Source organism: Tetranychus urticae, chromosome 2 (assembly GCF_039701765.1).
Source record: "Tetranychus urticae isolate SD_2017Ah chromosome 2, NJAU_TeUrti_SD_1.0, whole genome shotgun sequence".
Lineage (NCBI taxonomy): Eukaryota > Metazoa > Arthropoda > Arachnida > Trombidiformes > Tetranychidae > Tetranychus > Tetranychus urticae.
Window position 1 is genome coordinate 28,020,566 of NC_142959.1, and position 25,611 is coordinate 28,046,176.

The window sequence follows — 25,611 nt, forward strand, 5'->3', positions numbered from 1 at the left end:
AAATTAAACTCATTTTTTGTAACAATTTATAGTTTAAGTGATTGATTCTCCATCATTACCATCATCCTTCTGTTCATCCTGAATGAATGATGCTAACCTCCCGGAAAACTTGGCGAAGTCGTTAATCGCATCTTGTTTAATTTCATCGGTGATTGGGTTGAGGTGAAGTGGCTGGTTGAGATGTTAGACCGGCTATAAGTAATGCTACTCGACAGATTATGGTCAGAGAAGAGCATCAATTAGACCATCATTTGCCTCGACTTGACTTGCACCCGGCAAGACAATCAGTCAGATAACTCAAGTCGAAAGATAAAACAACCAAAAAACAGTCTTTACTCAAATGCATAATCAGCAACACCATTGCCACCCTTTGACCTTGCCATTGGTTTAAATTTTCACAATTAACGACCAATATTTCCTTCAAAGAGCTACTTGTGTTCAAACACACAAGTTCATGATTTTTTAAATATACAAAAATTGCTGAAAAATGCACATTTCATTAATCACATCAAATCAATTTATCAAAAAGACGATAATTTAATATTGATTTGAATTTCGTCTTAAACATTGAAGCTGACCAGTTCATTTACGAAACTTGAATGGCGATAAAAATTTGAACACAACACACAGAGCTACCAATTCACTTGTTTAACTGTTGAAAGATGACAAAAAATGACAATTAATTTAAGCGGGAATTTAATTAACTACTTTGCTATGAAAGATCTCTGTTAATCTAGATGGCGTAGTTATTTATCCTTTGATAGTTACAGTTAAAGGGTTTCTCTTACAAATTGTTAGATGACAATTAAAACCTTATTTGTGACAATCTTTTAACTATTGACCATTTCAATTTTAATTACTGATTCCATTCCTTCCCATATTTTAACTTAATACTCGTTCCTTCTTAAAAATGGATTTTGCTATCATGCTTCGTTGTACTCAATGTCTTTTGTATAGAAGTGAGTCATTATTCATTTACATGTGGCGCAGATGGACTTGTGCTATCTGTGGATTGGAACAACCATTGGGGTCGGTTCATTATCGTGGTTCTAGTGCCGACTGCTCTTTGCTCGTTTCAAGGTTCAACGAAATAGCACGGTTTCATGGCAGGCTGTATCAAAATGGATCGGAATAACGAGTTCGTCATCATCTGTTAGTTGGTGAAGCTTTTCCCCTATTTAAAGATAATTTGCCGATAATTTATTTTTCCATCCAGAATCAATTTTGACTGCCATGACCTAAGACTGATTAGATGTCGAGCCTATTAATGAATGAATTGACCGTTTTCATGCTTCACTTTTGGTCGTCATCACAATTTTACATCATCTTCATCAACTGACAAAAAAATCGACGCCAACTCCAATTGGATTAAAAGCAACTTTCCTTTTGATTGATCCAATTGGTGACAGTTTGATCAAACCATATAATTTTGAATTTATTTTATGTATCATTAATTTTATATTATGTAATATTTTTGCATGTAATTGTGAGCTTTCCAATAAATTGTGTATATTCCAGAAGTCGATTGCTTATATTTAGGTTAAAAATTCGCGCAACCAAAATTATTGTATCAATCGATTGTTGTATTAACGATATTGATAAGGTAAATTGATAATTAATCTTTATTCAAACGCATAATCGGCAACACCATTAATACCCTTTTGACCTTGCCATTGGTTTTAACTGTCGCAATCAACGGCCAATACTCGTTCCAACCAAACGAATCACTTTTCAACCTTCAATAGATTCGTAGAATATATATATTGAACTATTCACATCGAATCAATTAATCAAAAAGACGATAATTCCAATATTGATTTGAATTTCGTCTTAAACATTGAAGCTGACCAGTTCATATACGAAACTTGAATGGTGATAAAAATATGGACACAAAATGGATTGGATAAAATAGTGTAAGATTATTTAATTGTTCAATGAAGTCAATATTGAAAATTAACTTACAGATGCAATTTTCTCAATCTTTTAGATCAATTGTCGATTTTAACATTCAATTTTAAGTACAATTATTTGACCAAATAATTTAATTTCAATGATCATTTATGCTTTAATTTATTTATATTCATTATCATTGTATGTAAAACACCATTGAAAATTGAGTTGCAATTTGTAACCAACAATATCAAGTAAAATGTTCAGCTTATAGTCAATTTGATTATCAAGATATAGTCATTATCGTTTCAGTTGATTGTGAGACATTTAAACATTATCATAGTAAATAGTGACTTAATCATGAAAAAACGACTGAAAAATTTATACAATTTTAGCTGCAAAGGTGTTGGTTACAAATGTGAACTCAATTGCTAATGATGTTAAATAGTCACAGGAATAATTAGATTTATTTTGACAATATGCTGCTTTAAAATGGTTTTTAAATAATTTACAATTAGTTAATCATGGAAACCTTTTCGTGAGACTCGATAATCAAATGCTTAATTCAAATTCTCCCGTGAAAATGAAAGAATCCTGAGATATCCTTTCAGTAGAATTGGAATAAACATTGAAGAATCTGATTGATGATTGAAATGCGAAACCAATCAATTTTGTAGAGTCACCATTATCACAATCATCATCATAATCACCTTAATCTTCATTGATGTTGGTAATCAATTCTCAATCAATCGGTTAAATAAAAATATGAAAAATAATAATAATTATAATAATAGTTTCATCACGTAATTGAGATGATTATGATGATTTTATAATGGATTACAAATGTTTGAAATTGAAGGGGAAAAATGTTGATTCAAACAATTTAATGGCAACTGAACAATCAAATTCAAATTTCAAATTGTTCGCTCTTTTGTCTTGTCCGTTTCATTGTGGCTCCATCTATTGAATTATACAACATACACATTTGCGCTTTTTGTCAATTGTAACAATGTCTGCTTTTGGTGGTTCATCTGGTGATACAATTGTCCTTTCAACTTTAATTATGGCCAGACTATTGCCATTACCAATTTTGGATGAACCTTTAAGTTCGCTCCCAAGTCCATTTCTTTCAGAATGACCATTGGAATCGACTGTTGTTTGGTTATTTAGAGTATTCTTCTTTGTTACTTGGGACTCGTGACTATCTCCTTTCCCTGATGTTAACCCTGTACCAATTAAATTGCCTTTTGGTGGTTGCTGTTGTGCCTGATTTTGATTAGATGACAATGAGGATGGTGATGAGGTTCCATTGGGAATCTTTTCACTAGGTAATTCTTTGGTTGGTGTAGTCGGTGTAATTGGTTTGCCTTCTTTAATCAGATTGACAATAGTTTCCGCTTCACGAGATAGTTCACCTCCAGGCCTGAAAGGATTTTCAATATCAACACTGTAATTGGAAAAAAAACAGAAGAAAGGAGATTCATGTTAATGGAAAGTATTTACTAATGGTGACAATTGTGACAATTGTCTTTTACATGGAAAAAAAGGAATGAATAAACCCAATGGTTGGCTGTGCTGCTGTATCAATCATTTCAAGCTTGCTTCATTTTTTTCTGGTGATAATGATTGAACAACATTAAGACGAGTTATTCTGTCACAAGTTGAACTCATGAAGCTGATGTTATTTATTAATGTTTGACAGGTGAAAAATATTAAGGAAGACTATTATTTAATGAAACGAGAGAAACAATCATGTTAATTTGATTTTCGTTAGCGATCTGGAAAATCAATTGGATTCATTTAATTACCAGTCTATCTTTGTGGATACAACCGTGATTGTTAATTGTCATTTTTTCATGTAAATGGAAATGGAAAATGTAAAGATTGAAAAAAACGAAACCTATCCAACAAGTTAATCACGAAATCTAACATGAAGTCCATCACACAATTAACCAAGTAAATTCATCCTAGACATTTTAATTTGCAACAATTCCATATAAAGCAAGATGCAATTTGAAACAGGAACATTAGCTGGAAAATTTAGCCACAATTACCAGGCTGAAACCCATCAAGGAATAAATTGTGATTTACCTTTTCATCATTCCTAAGCAATTTATGTTTACAAATCATACTTTGTAAACATGAAATGTAAACACGATAATGTAATGTTGATCAGAGGAGCAAATTTTTATTGATCAAATTTACCTTCAATTTTACTCAAAGATACAAATGTCAAGGTAAAAACACTTTTACAATCATCTGATAGTATCGATGAATTGCTTACCAAGCTTTTCTCATATTGATTAATTGCTCTTTTTATCTATCAATCACTTAATCAGGTAAAATTGTTCAACTAAAAGTCTAGTAAAAAATATTAGCAAATAAATTGTTATCGTAAAAGTAAGTTACCTAATAACTGATTCCTTTATATTACGCTTTTCACCAAGCCAAATCAGTGAATTGTTTACATGTTGAACCATTAATTAAATAACGAAATACACAAATCAATAACAATATCGTATAAAATTTCCGGTAAACTCACTAAGCCATACTAATTAGGACTGGTGATTAAACTGTATTGTATTATAAATCAATCAATGAATATTGATAAAGATGAGGGAAAGAATCCAATGGAAATTTATCGATTAACCAGGAAATCACCAAAGTAAAGAAATGTATTCAATGGAATGAAAACAAATCTTTACTTCAATTGTCGATGAAATTTTGTTTAATTAACCTAAAAATTTGATGGTTAACCAAAAATTCTGGTTAAACTCAGAGTTTATTAATAAACCAAGGGCAAGTTTAACTCTCATTTTTCTGGTTTACTTAATCAAAACCCAATGAGATTAATTGATGTTGCTATTGAATAGTGTTGATGATGGCGATTAAACTTGATGATTGATAAAATTTTACCAACAATTAAAAGGTTTATTCAAGAAGAAGCATCAACAATTAGAGTGATTTGATATTAGTTGATGAAAGCTTTTCAAGGATTGCTGTGTTCAAGGATTAACCGAGAAACTAAAAGATTGTCTATTTTTGGTGTTTAACCATTGAAATGTTATGATATTGCATGATGTTAAATTAAATCATCTAATATTGAATAGGAAGGAAGGAAATGAACTGATAAAATTTCAATGACAAAAACATTTATGCAAATTGAGCTCATCTTTAGTTGAACATTTTGCTTCATTAATAATGTTTCCATGGTTTTCATGAGAAACATCATGTAATAATCAATAAGGTTACAACAATAAATGGCAATATGAATAATTTTAAGTGTTACAGTAACCTGAAAATGTCCATTATAATGTTGACCAGAAAAAGACAAAAAAAGGTGATTTACATAAATAACAATCAAGTACAAGGATTTACAATTTCATCAATTGTCAGTCAAATTTTGATCAACTAATTGTGAAAAAGAGATTTATCATAAATTCAATTGATAATAAGATGAGATTTGAAAAGATTGAAAGAAGATCAAGAATTAGATCAATCATTTGAATAGCAAAATATATAAATATTTTTTCCTTTTCAATGTTTTATTATTAGAAGAATCAAATTGTTGTCATTTTAACCTTTATGTTTACACGCAAATAACAGTCAATGGTTAGTTGTCAGTTAACAATTAGATTAATTGGAATCATCATTTTCTTCCAATGACAATTAAAGATAATTTTACATCTAAATTACACGTTATTGCAATAGTTCGGAGTCTCATGAAGAAGATTGAAATTTAAAATTGTCGCCATTCATTGAAATTGAAAAGCAACTTATGTTAATTTAGATCAACCATTAACAGCAAATGATACAAACTAACATTAATTAGGAGAGGAAAATATAACAATTAATTTTACTTCAGAGGTTGGTTAAAATGTAAATAACAAATTGATCAAACAATACTTGAAACATGAAAAGAGTAAAAATGAAAACATTTCAATAGTCGCTATATTTTTAATGTTGATTAAAATGGTTATTCAATAGCAATTAACTGTTAATCAATAGGAAGAAGAAGAAGATTTGAGGCGAAAAAATGATTTTTCTTTTGAATTTATGACTGATTAATTTGTATGAATTAATATGGATGAGACACACCTGAATAAGTATAATATGATTAAGTTATTGTTACATCTTAATCAGTGGTTTTAATTTCACAGTTTGAAAGAGGATTTGCAGACACATTTGGGGAATGATGAGAGAAGTGTTTTAAATGGTTTGAATTACAATTAATGATTATAATTACCTTTCTTTTCTTTCCATTATTTTGACTAAATCCAATGTTAATGGATCCTGATTAGGATGATGATGGTGATTATTATCAAGAAGATGATTTTGATGATGGTTTGTTGATGAGTTTTGTGAGTGAGAAAATGAGTGATGTTGAGAGTTGTGATGATTGTTTTGATGGGATGAGGGATAATTTGATTGAGGACTGATAATCCGGGAAATTGTTGAACAAGAATTCAATGATAATAGTAATGGTTCAGGAGTCTCAGGGCTAACAATAGACCCAGGTCGACCTGATTCATAGAGGGAAACCCGAACACGGGAAGGTCGATCAATTAACAATGAACCACTTATCGTTGAATCGGAAGCAACTCGACTTCCCAATCGACGATTGATTGGATAATGAAAATGGATTGGTTGATTGTAATGGTTTAAATGGTTTCCATTAAGGTACCTAAAGATGGAAACAAGGAAAACATTATTAACATTGTTCGATAATTAATTAGACATGAAAAGGGCAGCAATTAGAAGCAGCAACAGCAAAAGCAGGAGAAACAGTAAAATTAAAAACATTGGTAAAAGCGTTGGTAAAGTGTTGGTAAAGGTGTCACTTTGGGTTTAGGTTTTTGTCGACTTTTGGGTTTCACATTGATATTCATTTGGTGTGTTCACTTGGCTTTTAAAGTCAACAGTAAACCCAACAATTGAATAATCAATAGACACTGAATCAAGTCTCAACTGAGACTAACATCAACATTTTCAGGGTAAATCATGAAGTGTAGTTTAACCTTGCACTGGGAACAAAATTTAACATTTTCATTGAAATTGTTCCAAGTATCTTTTACTCGTCATTTTGCTTTGATTATTGATCAACTTTGTTCATTACTGATTAAACAGTTTCTTTCAATGTTGCTATATTAATTGTTTCACATCAAAGGGTAACATTTTGGGTGAGAGTTTAAAAATTGGGTTAAAAATAGTTGAAAGTGAATTTTTGGGTGAAAAATGTTTCCTCTTTTTTTTCCTTGCGCTCTTTCATTTAAGTCAGATTAATATCACTGATTAATATAATCTAACGAACCTTTTCATTTCTAATTCAATAGATTCCATTCAAATTTGTTTTCCCAATCTTGGTGGGCGAGTTGATAATCAGTATTTCATTTAAAGGTGATTCTTTCTAATTCTTAATCCAACCACAAACCTAAATAACAATAATAATATACAATCTTGTGAATAGCACAATATTATAGCTAAATAACAATAAAAGGTACAACCCAATACAATAAGCTTACAATCACGCAATTTAAAGTTAATCAGTTTCAAACAATTTTCAGCTTCATCTTCAGCCAATTCATCTTCCTTCTTCATCACATTTGTATCATTTTGTTGTACAATTGTGTATATCCTTGTATTACAAGTGCAGGGAAGAATGAAAAATGTTCAAGAAAAAGGCAAATCTAAAGATTGTGAATTAATAGAAACAGGTAAACAGTAAAATGGTCAAATTGATCTTCAATTGAATCAAAAATATGAAAAGGTGGATAAAGGAAAATTCCGGTTTATCTGATTCTTTTCTTCATGTTGGCGACAAAATTTTGACACAAATGGGCAAACATAAAGTTTCTTCCGATCAAAATGATTTGATTAAAAGGCTTTTCACATTTTTTCCTGATCTTGGATGACAATTAAAAATGAAATGATTGATCATTTTATCTCATCTTAAGGATTGACAGCGAGACGAAATTTACACTGAAAATGAGTAAATCATGTAAACATGAATCATAATGGCTATGAATTTTGTTTGGTTTGCTTTCATTTGCTTCTAAGATCAACAATTAATTAACGGGAAAAGAAAATTGAAAACAATTTATTAACCATTAAAAATGTATTTCCATTGGAGTTACATTTTGTCATTATTTTTCCAAGGTTAGTAAATTAAGTTAATCAATTGAATTGGAACAATTAGATGGAATGTAATTTCATCATAATCATCTAATTGATTGACATGAAACACTGAAACTTATCGTTACAATCATTTTCAAGTAAACCTTATTTAGCTTTTTGTTTTACCGTCTTCTTATCAAGACTACAATCCATTTTCAAGATCAACAGTTTCAAGGTTCATCATGAGATAAATTCAATGGATTAAATTATCAATTGAAAAGAGTCAAGAAAGTGACCCAAAATTGGGTTAATTTTGGGTTCAACCAGTCTCATTGTAAACACATCCTGTTGGTAACAAGAGCGCGAAAAGACTCGCCATCTTCTCGAAGGTTCAATCCATTGACAAAGTCTGCTTTTAACCGGGAAAATATCATCTCTCAATAAACCTCAATTTTGGTTAATTTTGGTTAATTTCATTAGAAATGATTCTAATGATTTGATCCTTAAATCATTGTCGAGCTTGTTTTGTTTGGTAAACAAAAAAAGTGTAAAACAATTGACTTACATCATTTTGGTTAATGAGTGTGATGATGATGATTAGTTGAAAGGTAAAACAATCACAATTAAACTAAAATTTGTTAGTTAACTTGGGATAGGTAACTGAGACATAAAGTTGACAAGATGGTTGATGTTGACTATGATGATGGTGATGTTGCTGTTGAGGAAGAAAGTATTAGTATTATGATGTTGATGAAACTGATTAGAGTTGTGATTCAAATTGATGGCAAGGTTTCAGTTTTGATCATAATTTGGGTTGAACATTTTTAATGTATAATAGGGAATCAACTGACTTTGGTTGAAAGCAAAACCAATATAACAAGAGCATCAAGCTTCTCACTCAACAATTGCTGGTCTCACTCATCTGTTCACCTTTACAAGTTAACATTCACACAAAATATAATAATAAACAGGACAAGAGGAATGATGATGAGGATGCGAAATGGGTGAGCTTTGAAAAGAAAAAGTTAATTAAAACATTTTTCCATCCAACATTGAATCAACGCTCAACCTATTTTCATGATAATTTTGCTTCATTTCACTTGTAATCAACTTTGATTATTCAATTGCAATCTTTGATCAAGATGTTCAAATTTCTTTGCACGCCATCTTGTGGATTTATTAACAACTATTTTTTTCTGGTTAACTTTGGGTATTGATTTTGTTTTGGTTTTGCTTTTTTTAATACATTTTTGATTCTCGTTCATAATTCAAGATGAAACAAAGGGAAATGATGAAAAATGTATCCATTTACAATTGATTGATTAGAATACAAAAGAAGATTGAAACACAATTTAAATCTATTATTAATTTTTGTATTTACATTTGTGCTTATGATTAATGGGTAAAGCTATTTGTAGTTCAATTAGTTTAGGGTTTGTCAAAGAAAACAGTTTTTCATTTTTAAAAATAATTTTCTGGTTAGTCAATCAATTTCTGGTTTAACCAAAAGGCTCTTTTTAGGTAACAATTTCAACTGACCCAAGTTTGGTAAATCAATAAAGGTATTGATGATGATGAAAGAAAAAGGTTAACACAATTGGATTCAACAATTAAATCAATATTTGACTATCAAATAAATCAACAATAAGTGTAACAACAAAAACGGAATAACATGCATTGCGGTAATCATTGTAATTGTGATTAATATTAGCAACAATTTAATGTTTAGTTTATAATTTAAAGCAATGGTTTGACCAGAATTTGCTATTTATAATTGCAATTAAATGAAATGCTTGTTAATATCGTATGGAGATACATTTTTACAGTTAACCCTGAAAAGTAAACTGGAAAATGTTGAAAACAAAATAAACATATTGGGTTAATTAAATGGTTTGAGTAAAGAAACAATAAACTTGATTGAGATTCAAGTTGAAGTCTGAATGTTTCCAACTGGAAAGATGAGTTATTTATTGGTTGATAAACAAAACTATTAGCTGACAAGAAGCTCTGGAAAAACAAAACCATAGAGTTGATCATGATTGAGACAGGGAAAGGATTCCAACAGAATTATTTGTTCAACATTTGTTGATTACAGAAACTGAGACTTGGGTTTACAATGGATGCTACAAAAAAGGGAAAGTTATTTGAAGCCTGAAGGTGAAGGTGACTGAAATGGAAACAATCAATTTAACAATGAACAATTATCTGGTGATACAACAATTGATGCCAAGAAAAGGTGAGATATGGACAACAAAAGTGCAACAAGAGAAGCGCAAAATAACAGGTAAACTGATGAGACTTTGTTTTCAATCAAACATGTTGTCAATGAAACAAAAAATCAATAAGCAAATCATCAAAAGAGAAACATTTTATGTTTGGAAAAAAAAGTAAAAGTAAAAAGAAAATGAAAAACATGAATTGTCATGATGATTATCAAGATGAAGATTGAGACAAATGCATGATAAAGTTTTTGCTCAAAGATTTTCAATGTTTTCAGCTTTTTTTGTATTCAGTGACAAATAAGGTTTTAACACCATTATCATCATTATAATCATTATAATGTGATTTTATTGAGAAGAAAAGTTATGAATGTTTCCCTTTTCATGGAGAAGGGAAAATGAATTTAACTTGATAACATTAATTTAGATTTTCTTGTTTTTCTCAGTTCACCATTTAACTGTAATTTTAATTGTCAATTTGCTGTTTAATTGAGTCGAGAAGGTAACAAGAAAACAACAAAACAAATGATTCTATGACAACCCAGTTTTAGCTTTTCAAGCAAAAGAAACAATCAACCAATTATTAATCATAAATCAATGGTAAGTGTGAAAAGGTTGAAAATTTTGTCAACTTTGAAATGGTAATCAATTCCAATTTCTGTAAGCAATTAATTTCCTTAATCAACTTCCAATTGATTGGTGAATCATGTTTAGCCTAATATTTATGAGCAACTTAATCAATGCAAATCCCATGGCTAAATGGCAATTTAACAGTTTAACTGTAAACCTTGAAGTTACTTAACAGTCCATTGATTGTTAATTGTTAAAATGCATGTTAAATTGAGATTCTTTGATTTACAGTTGACAATAAACAATCATTTCAATCGATAGATTGTCAAGCAAAAGTTAGATTAATCGATGGTTAAATGAGATAAATAGTGATAATTGTTAACATCTTTTTCATCAATTGGAGGAAGATGATGAGGAAGGAGAAGACAATTGTTTCGCTTTACTTGACATTTTAATGATCAACAGAATGTTAATGATGATCATGATAAATTGATTGTTGATTCATTGAAATTCATAGTAAAAATAGCAAATCATTTGGTAAGTCAAGGTTGAAACAAAGTCAGTCAAATTCAAGGTTTTCAGGTTAAGATGTGAATAAGCAAAATTCAGGAAATCTGTTAAAGGCAGAGAAGAAAAACTGTTTTCTTAAACAATTAGCTTAATCATTGTTGTTACAGTTTCCATTATTTTACCATTTAAATTGTAAAATTGCTTTTTACGGACAAAAGTCACAAGTAAACAATAAATGTAATAAGATTGTTGATGAATAAGGCATTCCGAGAATTGAAATTAACGCGAAACAAAAGATGAGGATAAAGATGATGAGGAGGGAAAAGATGGAAATGTTTAAGGTTAGTTGTTTGCAAACTTCAATTTTTCAGCTTCTCTTCAACTCAGATAAACATTGCAATTGGCAACAATCCAAAGATTGTTGATAAACAGAAGATATTTATTTTTTTTCTTCATCTCAATTCTGTGCTACTTTGCATTCATTTGCATTTTTTGCAAGTAAACAAGGAGTCAACCGAGAAGAGAGACAGGAAGATGGAGATGATTGGGATGAAAGATAAACTGCTTATCGTAAGGAGATCATCATCATCAGAATCATGAGTCTGACACAGAATTGAAAATACACCCAATGGTAGAGAAAGTTGAATAACAACCAATTCTTATCAAAATTATCACAATTTCGCTTTGTTCAAGGAATAAAGAGAAGCGAAAATTCGACAGCATCATCCATCATGAGATTTTCACCTTCATATTTACTAGGAAGTAACTAGGCAGTTTCAACTTCAATCGTTAGACTAAACAACAGTCTAATTTGATTATGACGTTCATGGATTCATTAGGAAGCTTTTTTTGTCTTTTGTGTTTTTGGGTTGGAAATTGGGTGAAAAGTATTTTTAACAATAATCACGGTTAATCCACTGGTTTTCATGGTAAATGGTAAGATTAAGCAAAATTGAAGTGACTTACAGGGAAAAGATAGGAAAGTAAATATGGAAGAAAAAGATTCAAAATTTTGATCCAATTTTTTGTAACCAAAGGCCTAAAAATGGATCAATTTTTGCTATTTAAAAACATTCAACATTTTCTGTCTAGAGAAACATCAATTGTTATCTGTGTACACTGTTGATGGATTGAATTAATTGTTGGATTGATGGTTAATTGTAACAATTAAGAGAGAAATAAAGTGTCGAGTCTTTGCAGGGAAAATGTTAAACGCATGAAAAGCATGAGAAGGCAAAGCAAAGGGTGGATTTGAGACTTACCGGTAAATTGATGCTATTAAACGTATTTTATCTCAGAGGTGGCTCTTAATTGGTGATATATTTAGATGACTAGCTTGAAATTAATTTTAAATTAACAGAGTAAAACATTATATAAAGTGTTAACAATTAACAATCACAATCATATTCAGGGTCACTTGTCTGTCTGATTAATGCGCATGTTGTTAACCCAACTCGAAGCAGATGATTTTTACCTAAACCTTTGGCTTCTCAATGTGTCATCATAACCAAGTAAATTTAGTTTTGTTCAATCATCTTACAAGTGAATTAAAATAGGTTAATGATTCATTTAGTGTTTAAACCTTGTGGATGATCAAGATCGTACTGTTGACGAGATTACTGGTTTATTGTTGAATACTGTTGTTGGAATCAGACGAATGTTGGTTTCACTGTGATATTTTGTGTTGAGTTATCTGGTGGTGTTTAATCTCGCTGTTAATGATGGCAACACAAATGATATTGATGAGGAAACAAGATATAAAAAATAAAACTGGTTAACACATTTACACAGAAGATAGAGGGAGAGAAAAAAGGAGGAAGAAGACGACTAAGAAGAGATGAAACAGAGTCAACTTGAAAACATCAACAATCTCTCAACTCCCTCACTTTCATCTGTCTTCTTCTGTCTCATACTTACTGTCGCCTTCATTTAATCCCTCTCTCTTCCCCTTATCGTCATCATCAATTCGTTCAATTTTTATGAATGAAACACAGGGTAAGAGGATCCAGTTGGCGACAAACAGTCAACCTTTGAGCATGATCCCAATACAATTGAAGGGTTATCCTCAAGTTTTGCATTCAAGACGATCCATTGAAAAAAACAAAGCAACTCAACGAATCAACTCAAGACTAAATTCAAAATCTTTATTCGTTTCACTGAACAGAAAGATCCTGAAATGATTTAATTAGAGTAAAGAGCAATCATGTTAAGTAACCGATTAATAGTAAAAGCTTATGGCTATTTTGGTTATTAAAAAATGATACAGATGGCGACAAAATCTGCCTCTAAACAGCTGTGTAACCGCTTTCAATGTAACGGAAAAGTAACCAGTTTTTTGATATTTTTTGTTCTGATTTATTATTCATTATTTAATCAAGTGTCAATTTCAATTAATAAGTTTTGTTTGATGAACAATTTGTTGTCGATACTGCCTTTGCTAAAGATTTGCTATTTCAACGTTCTAAGACATTTTTGGCTTTTTCAGTTCAACTTGTTACTCTGTGAACCTGATTTTTGTTTTAGACTTGTAGTTGATTTAGTTCTGTTTTTTTTCAGTTCAATCTTTTTGTTGCAACTTTGGTTCACAACTTTACCCAACCCATTGAAGTCAACTCTTTTTTTTTCTCGTCCTGAACTTTGTTTAATATTGTAAAAAAAGAGGCAAAGAGAGATAGACTCATTAGCTGTAAGCATTCAGTTAACATGCTAACCGTTTCCACCCAATAATCTTTAATGGCGTTTTATACCTTTTTTAACTCTTGATGGCGTGATTCTTATTCAATAATTATTGGTTAATCATCATTTCCTTGACTTTATTCTTGATCAACTGACAGGATTGGCTAAAACAAAGTTATACTGAAAAGATGTAACCAGAATATTATCCTGGTTTATACTGTTTTTATCCAACAAATTCAACTCCAGTTGTGTCAAGGTAAATGACTGGTGTACACTTTTACGTGAGTTTGAATGGACAGAGGACATGAAAAGTTGACATTCATGGTTAAAGATTATTACCAAGAATTGCTTGCAAATTGTTTACCAAAAACGTAATCAACTCATCAAGAAATAAAACAATGTTTGGTTTAACTTCATTTTTATCAAAACTCATCATCAGCACAATTAATCGGTAAAGACCAGTTTGAATTGTAATTCGTAAGACTACATGATGTGATTCAAATTCAACCCGAACAACTAGTGTAACAATTGGTTGATCCTTGATTTACGATGAAATATAATTTAACGGTTCATTGGACTGTAAAATGTTAAATTAACAATCATATAGAGTTAAGGAATTATACAAGAGCACAATTTAGATGGAAACAATTAAAATCAAGTGGATAGAGTTAAACTTGAAGTACCTAAAAGTCCAGTGATGTTAAAGATGGAGCGATCAGATTAATGTATAATGTGGTTAATTTTGTGAAACAATCAACTTGAAATGCTGAAAATGATTAATGGTGAAATTTGATCATCAAATTTGATTGGTTGGTAACCTGGTATTGTCTAACAATTAACACTCCTAAAATAAGTTAACATCTTGGGATTGTCTTCATTTGCCTATCTTCAACTCTGCATACAACACACACGTCTACACGTTAGGTTAAAATAATTGATGTTAATTCATTCAAATTAACCTTAAATCATGATTATCTTCACAGCCCAAACAAACGTTGGTTACACAAATGAATTCATTATCAACATTACCTGCTGCCATTACCAAGTAATTTAAATTATACAAATTTACACATCGACATGATTGACGACGGATTGTAGACATTTTGCCATTTCAAACCCAAATGTTACTAGTTTTACAAGTCAATTTGATTATCACAATTCATCTCATCATTTTAAAACTTTCAATTGATCATTTCGCACTCTCAACTTAATGATGGTTTAGTCATTGCCTGAGCGCAACAACATCGTGACCTTTCATCTATTTTGATGGAATAACCAATTCCAATCTTGTAGGAGTCAAGAGGATTGCTAATCATAATTACGGACGAGAAATTGGCCTTATGTTCAGGTCTCAGTGGGTGGTAATCATGGGAACAACTTTGGATTTCATTTTATGATTACCTTTTGACTTCATTTGAAACCAACATTTCTCTGTTGATTCCTGATATCAGACTTTTGTCCTGAGTTATAACAAATCATGCTTTTTCTCGCCAATTATTGACATTGCCATTGTTTTATACTTAATATGGTATTTTATTTGACAGATTTGTGGTTTGTTTTAACTTCAACTCTCAATTGGCAAATGATTTATGGTTGATTGTGTTTTTTATTGGCGAGAATTGTTGCCTTTGAAATTGAATTATTTTCTGGTTTCTTTAATTTACGCTCGTCCTGCATTATCTGATTGTGTTAAATTTGAATGAGTAAGCATTACGTTAATAGCCTGATTAAATTATGGCAATTGTTTTTAATAGGAACATGTAAGATCAAAGATGATTTGATAACTTCAATTGCTTAATGAGATGAGTATTAGAGTTTTTAGAGGATCTTTGATGGGCAAATCCTTGGATCAAGCTAATCATTCTGTTCTAATCATAGATTATTTCTTATCAAACTCAGATTCTGTAAACTACATGAAATGGACAGATGGACAAGAAGTGGACATTAAGTTGTCAAATCAACTAATAACTCTCCCTGACAAAATAATTGGCTTAAAAGCATAAGAAAGTTTTGACTTTTCAGAATTAATCTTCAAATCCTTAATCTTTAACGCAAGTAGCTAATCGACCAAATTATTGACGTTGTCAATGTAACCAAAGAAGACTTATAATGTTGTCTGGTTCAATTGGAGCAATTAAAGTTAATACAGATTAACCTTGTGAGCAACGCAGCCATATTTTTATATGATAACCTTTTGCACCTTTGAAATGAATAATTATGTTAAACACTCAACATAATACAAATATATAAATCAATATTTAGGTGAAATGTTTATTGGTTAATTTGCTTTCTAACTGTTTTATACGTCTTGAATGGTCACAATTGATTTGCACTAAAATCTTGGTAAATTAAATTGTCACATAAATTGTAGGTTATGTTGGTTGTTAGGACTTGGTAAAAGTAACCTTTGAACGAGGCAAACCAGATAAGTAAGCTTCACTAATTAAAGACTATTTTCATACTAAAAACGTATCAAAATTACGATAATTATGTATTCCTGGCAAATTCACAATTTAGTTATAAATAGATAAGATGAAATTTGGAAGCACAAATTATTTAAAAACATGACAATCAAATGATTTTAGCAATTTTCATTTGATTAATTTCTCTTTGCTGCTATCTAACGACAAGTTTAAACACTAAAAAATCAAGTGTTGAAATGTACCACCAGATGACGGGACAATTCAAGTATTCAATCATCTTTTATTACAAATGCATTTGTTTCAATATTATTAATGTTTATAATTTGATAAATTTAGTTAATTTGACTTGATTAAATGAATTAATTTCATGATTGTTTTAAAATTTTCGTGAATTCATCTCTAGTCATTCCAAATGTCACTTAAATAATCAGTGTTAACAGTTTTTGATTTAGTTAATGGCCATCGCAACTCAATGGACATCAAAATAGACAGTTTATATCGAATTGGAAAATAAAGCTTCCCAATTGTTCCACTAAAAATAGCTGTTACTGTTAAAACTGCTGTTAATCAAATGATCATAACAAGCCATTTGCCTGAAAATTGAACCATTGTGCTTGTATGTCACCAATCTAAAAAGCTAAACCAGAGACAAGCAAAAAGTGATTGAAAACCGGAAGATTTATCAATTTGACTGTAATTTTGGGTAACGACACAAAATCATGGTAATAATTGATCGAGAAATATTGAAAAAATAGTGAATCATTTAGAGTGTATATTTTTAGTCTCGGAAGTAACTTTAAAACATTCATGATAAATGTAATCATAATAATGATGATGATAATGATGATTGAAAAGATGTGGCCTTGGTATTTGGTGAATCAAGCAGAAAAGCTAAATTGATTAAGCAAATATAATGTGAGTCAATGGATAAACCTTGGGAAGGACAAATCATGTAAATTAAAGTGAAATACTAATATTGTGGAAGGGCAAAATTAAGGGCAAGATTAGTCGCCAGCCATATATGAGTATTAATAACTTAAATGGCTAAAGTTTGAAGCGTTGGCTTTAGTTGATCAAATATTGACCAATCTAATAAATGAAATAACAACTGATTTGTTGAAAGACGAGGAGAGGTAAAGATATGATGATGAGAAAGGTTGGGAGTAAATAGATGGTAATAGATGAGGATAAAGATGATAGACAATGGGATGGAGATGAGGAGACATTTTGAAAGCTGTGAGTAATAATAAGATGGGTGAAACTAATACAATCTGCTAATGAAATTGGCTAACAGGCAATTGTAATCAGTTCATCGATCCATTTTGATGTATCAAATAACCAATAGTTAACCTCAACAGCAAAGCACAAAGAAAGTTGAATTCACCTTAAATTGGTTTGTTAGATTGAACCTGAAAAATGGTTATCTGGTAATCTGGTTAAACCTAAATCAAAAGCAACTTTAACTAATTTGCGTTTTATCGGAAGTGGACAATGATTGTCATCAAGGTTAAGTCATTTGAAACAATTTAAAATGAATCATGTTTAATCAAAAACAAAAGAAACTGAAGACAAAAGGTTTATAAATATTTTTTATCATTTTGTCATCAAATTGTATTGTAATGTTATTCATTCATTGAGTTTGAATGGGAAAAATGGTCTTCACTTTTTCAATGTGAATATCAAAAGTGATGTTCATGTTTATGATGATGGTTTAATGGATGGCAAAAAAGGGAAGATTAAAGTTGACTCTTCAGTAACAAGGGAAGTAGATGATGAAGAGGATGAGGAGAGAGACAGAGAAGAGGACAAAAGATGAATTTGGAGATTCAAATGTATTTTCACTTTCCTTTTCATGCCTTGTAAAGGTTGAAGGAAGACACAAAGGGAAACTCAATTGACAATGTTTCACTTCATGTCTTCAGCTTTGTCTGGCTTTGGATTTGCAAGCAAAAAAGTAGTCAACTAAGGTAATTTATGAACAATCAAATTGCAATACAATTATTAATCTTTCAAAAGCTGTACAAGTTGGAGTCGCCATACAAAACTACAGTTAGCTTTTCAATGGAAAAGTATATTTTCCTTTGGATTGGTTAATTGTTGCTTTACATAACAGATCAATTTAGACATTTTGTTCAACCTTAATTCAGTTTCTCATGTAAACATGATGAGCTTAGTGTGATTGATTGAGGCTTGCAAAATGGATCAATATGGAGCATTTTCATTCCTTTTTTTGTTGATTTTGTTCAACTATTAATTTTCACATGGAATCATTAGATGGATTGGTAAAGGTTATACTCAATCAACCTCTCATTTTAATCATCATATTCCATGTTAGACTATTTCCATCATTATCAACACTTTCAGGAGCAACTCATCTGTAACTTCAAGTGTTGGATTGTTCAAAATTCAAGTTGACATTTTAAAGCAACATTTATTTACCATTTGATGATAATAAGGTTTGATTATTTATTGTAAATTCAATTGATTTACCAATTCAGATAATTTGATTGTTATTAGGTGATCAAAGTAATGGCAACAAGAAGAATGCATAAAAAATGGTTTCAACCAGAAAGTTTCAAAAGCTAAAAATGGGTTTCAAGTTCAACCATTTTCAATAAGAAATGTTTTCCTTTTTTTACAAACCAGAAAATTTTGAAAATAAAAAATTTGATTGCCAACAATTATGTTAATAAAATCAATTGGCCAGTAAATGATCATTTAACATCAATTGAATGGAGAGAAAAGGTTTCAACCTTTACAATAAGAAATGTTTTCCGATTTATTCATTGATTGTCAACATTGAAAATTAACATTAAAAGTTCAGTAAACTGAATGCTAAAATTGGTGTAAACTATGAAACTCTGGAAATGCAATGTTCACATTGGAATGTCAATTGTTTAAATTGTTGGCAAAGTTTTTGCTTGTTATATTTATTTGAGGCTCGAAATGCTAAAAATGAATCCATTTGAATAAGTTCAAGTTCAGTCAATCCCATGGTTTATCTGATGAATAATCATCTGATTATTCAAAGTTAAACTCCCACTCAATTGGACCATTTACACTCAACTCATCACCATGAGCAATTATTTAAGACAAACAATCAACTTTTATTTACATTTGAAAATTTTGTAAACACTTTTTCATTTCCATTTACATGACTTGTAATCTCTGAAACTCTGAATCAGATTAACCATTTGACATACTTTTACCCAATTTAAACAAACCATAATTCAACAATCGAATTCAATCTTTTGCAAAGTCTCAATGTTTCAATGTTTAAATATTGATTTGGGATTAACATTGAAATCCTTTACTTTTATCCTTAATCTGTTCAATCGAAAGTCAATAATTGGACAATATTTTCAACTTAATCTGAAACCATTTCAATTGTAGATTCAAAGGTAAACAACAATTGAAGCAAACTTCAAATCTGAATAAGATTTCAATCTTTTCATGAAAATTCCACCCAATTTTTGCATCAAATTTTGACAAAAGAAATTCAATTTTCTCTAACAATTTCCAGGGAAAGGTTATCGAGTTGGATAAACTCTTTTAGGTTTACCTTAAGTGAAGCTAATGATACAAAGACTAATTATCTCGATGACATAATTAATTAATCATTGACATGTTTATCTGTTAATCATAAGTGATTAAGCTTTTGAAACTGTCAATCAAAGTGTTTACATTGTGGTTACAATGAGCCTGAAACAATGTAAAGATGAGTTTCAAATATTGTTACTGATTAAACTGAATCAATAAATAATTACATTTTATCACAACAATCAGACATTAATTATCGCCAATTAAGAAGCCATTGATACAAATTACAATTGTAAACATGAAAAGTGAAAAACCAGTAAAACTAATGAAAAGTAAATGCAAAGGTAAAGACAAATAAAGTTGAAAGTTACAATTTTTTTACTTCTCTTGTTGAATGCATTTCAAGAAATCATTCAACTATCCATTTGAAATGAAAAACAAGTTTCAGGCTCTAATTTCATGCATAATTAAACAATTTACCTGTTCATTTTTACTTTCATCAAACTCATCATTATGATAATCAAGAGTAAGATAACAATTGTGAGTAAAAAAAAGAGAAAAGAAAAGCTTGTCAACTTTTTGGTGATCTTTTCAATGTTATCCGAGACTTTGTTCACTTCACTGTAAACCCTAATAATGGACGGTATTACATGTAAATACATGTTAAACAGATTAATCTAGTTGCAAGACTGAACATGACTTTGACTAATCAGAAGAAGAAGCAAAGAATGGGAAGAAAAGGTGAAAATCTCACAATTGGTCAAAAGGTAAATTGACATGGAAATGTTTCGCTCCAAATTAAGATTAATTTGCTGATTAACTTTTACCCAAAAAAAGCCTTTTTTTGTTCCATTATTAACCATAATCTTATTAATCATTGTAATTGACCTCATCACGGTTAACTTGAATATGCAATGAATTATTTTCACAGGCAAAAGGCGAGTTAACAAGGCAATGATTAATTTACCTTTTCATCAGTTAATTGGTTTCATCATAATTCTCACAATAATGTAATTTAAATCTTTAATTATCATGAGTTTTTCATAAAATCCCAGAAGTATTGTTTACCAAGTTTTCAACTCTTTTGGTGACTTTCAATTCACATTGAAAATCAAGATTCAGTTGGCAAACAGATGACAAGTTGATTGTGTTTTTCATCATTACTGTCAATCATTATGATCAAAGGGAAATCAAGTTTTTGCATTTTCAATGACAAAACCATTTTAATCACTTGGACAAAGAGTCTGGATTAAGATGAAACTGATGAAAACCAGACTGGACTCAAGATGAACGATGAAAGAGGCAAATCATGGGCGTCAATTTTGCACGGTTGAGGGTGATTATGATGTGGATGATGAGGACAATGAATATCAAGATGAATATGGAAGAGATGAATTTGCATTGAAAATTGACCAACCATGAGTTGAGTTTTTTTCTGTCAATTTTTTTCTCCTCACAACTCAGGAAGATTAAAGGCTATTTTCATGTAATACTTTGGTGATCATAAAATCATTATGATTAGAAACATGTTACAATTTTCATGTTGGCTTTGATGAAAAACATGAATGATTACAATTGAGTGACAATTTAATCGTTTTTCATTTTCTCATTTCAACATTTGTTTCAATATTGAAATTCATAATCAATCTTAATTGTTTCCCTATTTTGTTAACAACTTTTGAGAAACTTCAACATTAAATGATAAATTCATTGCAAATGATATCAATTCGTTGTGACTTTTGGCTACTTTTGGCGTCTGTTTACCTTGAAGGCAACACCTTTTCAAGGTAGAAAGTGATTATAATTGTTAACAATTAACTTTACAGTTTAATAAATTTCCTCCCATTCAACATGATTTGTTTATTGTTATACAATATACAATCAGTGAGAGGCAGAAGTTTTTCCAAAATTCATTTCAATTTCAAGTTTTTATCCAAAGGAAAACAAGTTCAACATGAAATTAATAATAGCAACTGATTAAACAATGAAGAGCAAAATGTTCAATATTTACTGTTTGATTAGAAAGAGTTGGAAATGAATGAAAATGCGAAAACAATATTTTCATTTAATTTGTAATTTAATTTGAGGATATTTTGAGAGAAAAAATTCATTTCTAGAAAATGAATTTCAGATTATCTGTATTCTTTCATGGTTTGATTGACGCTCTTTAAGATTATGTAATATGATTCGCCCCAGTGAATGTAATATCATCCACTAAGGTGAGGGTGAATCAAGACATGATGAGAGAAAGAAAGAGAAAGAGAAAGATCCGTGAGAAAAAAATTCATTCACAACTTTCAGGACCTAATATTCAGTTTCTGGTGAAATTTTTGCTCTTCAAAATCATTTTCATCAGTAACTATCAAACCAATTATCATTTGACAGTTTTTTTCCCTCAATCTTTCAATCATAATCTTCATATTTCTGGTCACTTTTTAACCATGATATTTGACTCTGTGATTGTCATGTTCAGGGTACAAGAAAATCTGGTTGACAATTGTGAGCAAACAGCAAAAGGTAAGTAACATTGACAGCAAAAAAAAGTGAATATCTTTTACAGAACAGGAAATGTTGAGTTTCTTGACAATATTTTTTGTTTGCCTTTTTTCGTTTCTCTTCAGATTATTCATTATAATTATTTGGAGTCAGTTTATGTTACATGTTAAGGTCAAGCGTAAGTCAAGGTGAAGTCAAGTTAAAGGTTAAGCTAAACAGAGCAGCACAAGCAAGCCATAAGGTGAACAATTTAAGTTGTCATTACCTTTCACTTGGATTGTCTTTGGAATTGAATTTATCTCGAAGTAAGTCCTCTTCGCTGTGGTCGTAAATTAGTGTCTCAACCATTGATCCTTTGCTACTTCCAAAGGAAACTCTGAAAAAGAGAAAAAAATTCTGATCAAAATAATGTAAATTAAAATTCGAATGGAAAATTAGAGTAAATTTTGGTGATTGTTGGCCTTTGTTTATCAAAAGCTATTGTAACTACAGTTGAATCAACTTTAGATTTTGATTTTTTCTGAGAATTCGTTTGTTCTTCAATTTTTAATTCAACTCATTTTTCGATTTACATTCAACTCAATTGCATGAAGTTGAAAAATGAATCAATAATTGATTAAATTACTATTGACCGGTCGATCAAAATATTTGAATATCAACACTTGTGATAGCTTTAGGTTTTGCTCTGTAATTCAATTACAATTATGCCTTGACAACACATTAAAACAGTTTTTTTTCTGGTTTATTTGGTCAACTTTCTGGTTCTCATTGATTATTCACTATAATAATGGTAAGATATTAAAAGTTTTACATGAGCAAAGGTAACAATCTAAGCTGTTAACAGGGAGAATTAATGAAAAAGTAAAACATAAATTTGACTGGTCAATAGACTTAATAGACTTGGTTACGATCAAAATGCAAACATGGAAAATTTTGGGTCATTTCATTTGATATTTTTTCATTGTCCTCCTGGTGAAATGACATTCATTTTCATACTTGATTACATGTTTGAATTGGTTTCTTTTTATCATGAAAAACTTCCACTTTCCCTCTAGTTTTACAGGTGCACAGTACAAAAGGGTAGAAAAGTTAATCTAATCACTTAAATGAGAACCAGAAAGAAATGTGTGATCGATTGAACATCACAAGTGTTGATACAAAAATGAATTGAAATCAAAATGAGTTATCAATTGTGAAGATTGGAAGAAGATGAAGAGCACTTGGAAAAGGATTAAAATAGGATGAAGATAAGGAAGGAAGAGAAGTGGAAACGGTTAAGTTAAAGTTGTCACTATTTCAATTTTATCCATTCAAATTATCGCAATTTGGGTTTTCTCTTATTCCTTAATTCTTTTGCTTTTCCTGCTTATTTTATCATCTTTTCATTCTTCACCGGCGACATCTTTACTTTTACCATGCAGAGTCATCATCATTATCATCATCTTTTTTTTCTAGACTTCAAATGTAGAGCAACTTGAACAGGATCGATATTTTTATATTGACTAAAAAGGAACTCGAGAAAAAAATAAATAAATAAGTCTGTCTAAAGGATGTTAACATTGATTTCTTTGCTGTTGTTGTTGTTGTCGATGTTGCAGTTGTTGGTGATGATGATAAGGATGGTGATGCTGTTTTGCCTGTTTAGTCTCTTTCCTCACTCTCTAGGATGGAGATGAAAAGATGATAGGAAGAATAGGCAAAAGATTTCAACTGTGTATAAATAAATGTACAAAAATCGAATTTCTCTTCTTCCTTTTTCTTCTTCTCTTCTGGCCTTTTCTTTCTTCTTTAATTTGCCTTCCCTTGAGCTTTCCCTTTCTCTTTTACATCCAAAACCAACCTTTTGAGAACCGGGCTTTTAGATCGAGCATGACTTCGAGGTTTGTATATTCCATGTTGATGGTTGGTTGATGATGATGATGACGAAGGAACACCATTGGTAATCATTAGCATCATCTCTTCTTTGAGATCAACATCAATCCCATTCCCTGTATCAATATGTTCATTGTAACTTGATTCACCAATAGACACCGGTACCGTTGTAACTGGTGTTGATGGGCTCATGGATAGTGATGATTGGCGGGTTCAGTGTTGGTGATATTTGGTGCAGCACGATCAATAGTGTGGTTACAGATATTGATGGAAACAGTAGGAAACAATCAAGATAAACACGAGTAAAGATAAGGAACCAAAAGATGCTGAAGTGTGGTTGAAATGGACGATAAAAATAAATACCACTGGACTAGAAAGGTAATAAGGTTTGCTTTTAACGGGTTATCCACTTGTATCAATTGTAGCTTTCCCATTTGGAGGTCATCTCGAAGCTGACCAAGGAAAAACCAAGGAAAAAACAAAATTAACAAACAAAATATAACAATATACACCAAATGTGCTCACAGACTACATTAAAATTGGCTCCACAATCATATTATTCATTCCATACGAAACAGTAAACAGAAAAGGAAAGAGCAGAAGCAAGCTAAAAATGCCAAACGAACCAAAGAAAGTGTAAAGTAAGAAATCAAATGAAAGGGAGAAAAACTCGGTTCTAAATAGTAGCGACATCTATTGTAGAAGAATAGAAACTCGCGAAAAATTACAGTTAATAGCTAATAAGGTTTCAAACTTGAGCATTTTGTTTGAAATTAATTTTATTTCGATAAATTTAAAGTTAAAAATCACAATTGAATATTTAAACAACAAAATCAATCTTTAACTTGTTAGCTTTATCAATTCATTAACTATTTTAACATTATTAACTTGAATATTTATTCAATTGAAATAAAACTTTCTATGATAACTTTTCTTGATTGGCAACGGAAAAAGTGTCTTAAATGCAGCTTTTGACCTTCGTTAAGTAGTTCATTTCTGGTTTGTAACTTTAGGTTTGTAATGAATCTTTATCTATTTACTGCTGTTCACCTTTCAAGCTCAATGCGAAATCCTAACTCGAGACTTTGATCGAGATGAATCAAGATTCCATCAAATTTATTGATTGTGAATAGATTAGGAAAGTTAATCGAAACGAGAAAATATGTCCAACCTAGTATCATGAGTAAACTAAAGAAATGAACTTTTGGTCGATTATCCAAGAGCTATTCCTTGATGCTTTACATGATTTATGTTTAAGATTGAATGTTCAATGTTTAATGTCGGAATAAATGGGTTGGAAG

General features: G+C 30.5%; 1 protein-coding gene across 1 annotated transcript; it reads right to left on the reverse strand.

Moving 5' to 3' along the window:
* Positions 1-1,899: 1,899 nt before the first annotated feature.
* Positions 1,900-25,229, reverse strand: LOC107360542 (uncharacterized). The gene is made up of 4 exons (XM_015927214.3): positions 24,279-25,229; positions 22,704-22,814; positions 6,137-6,574; positions 1,900-3,337 (listed from the first exon to the last, which is right to left on the reverse strand). Exons 1-4 carry the CDS (start codon positions 24,500-24,502, stop codon positions 2,851-2,853), a joined length of 1,260 nt encoding a protein of 419 aa, XP_015782700.2. The 5' UTR covers positions 24,503-25,229; the 3' UTR covers positions 1,900-2,850.
* Positions 25,230-25,611: the final 382 nt, after the last annotated feature.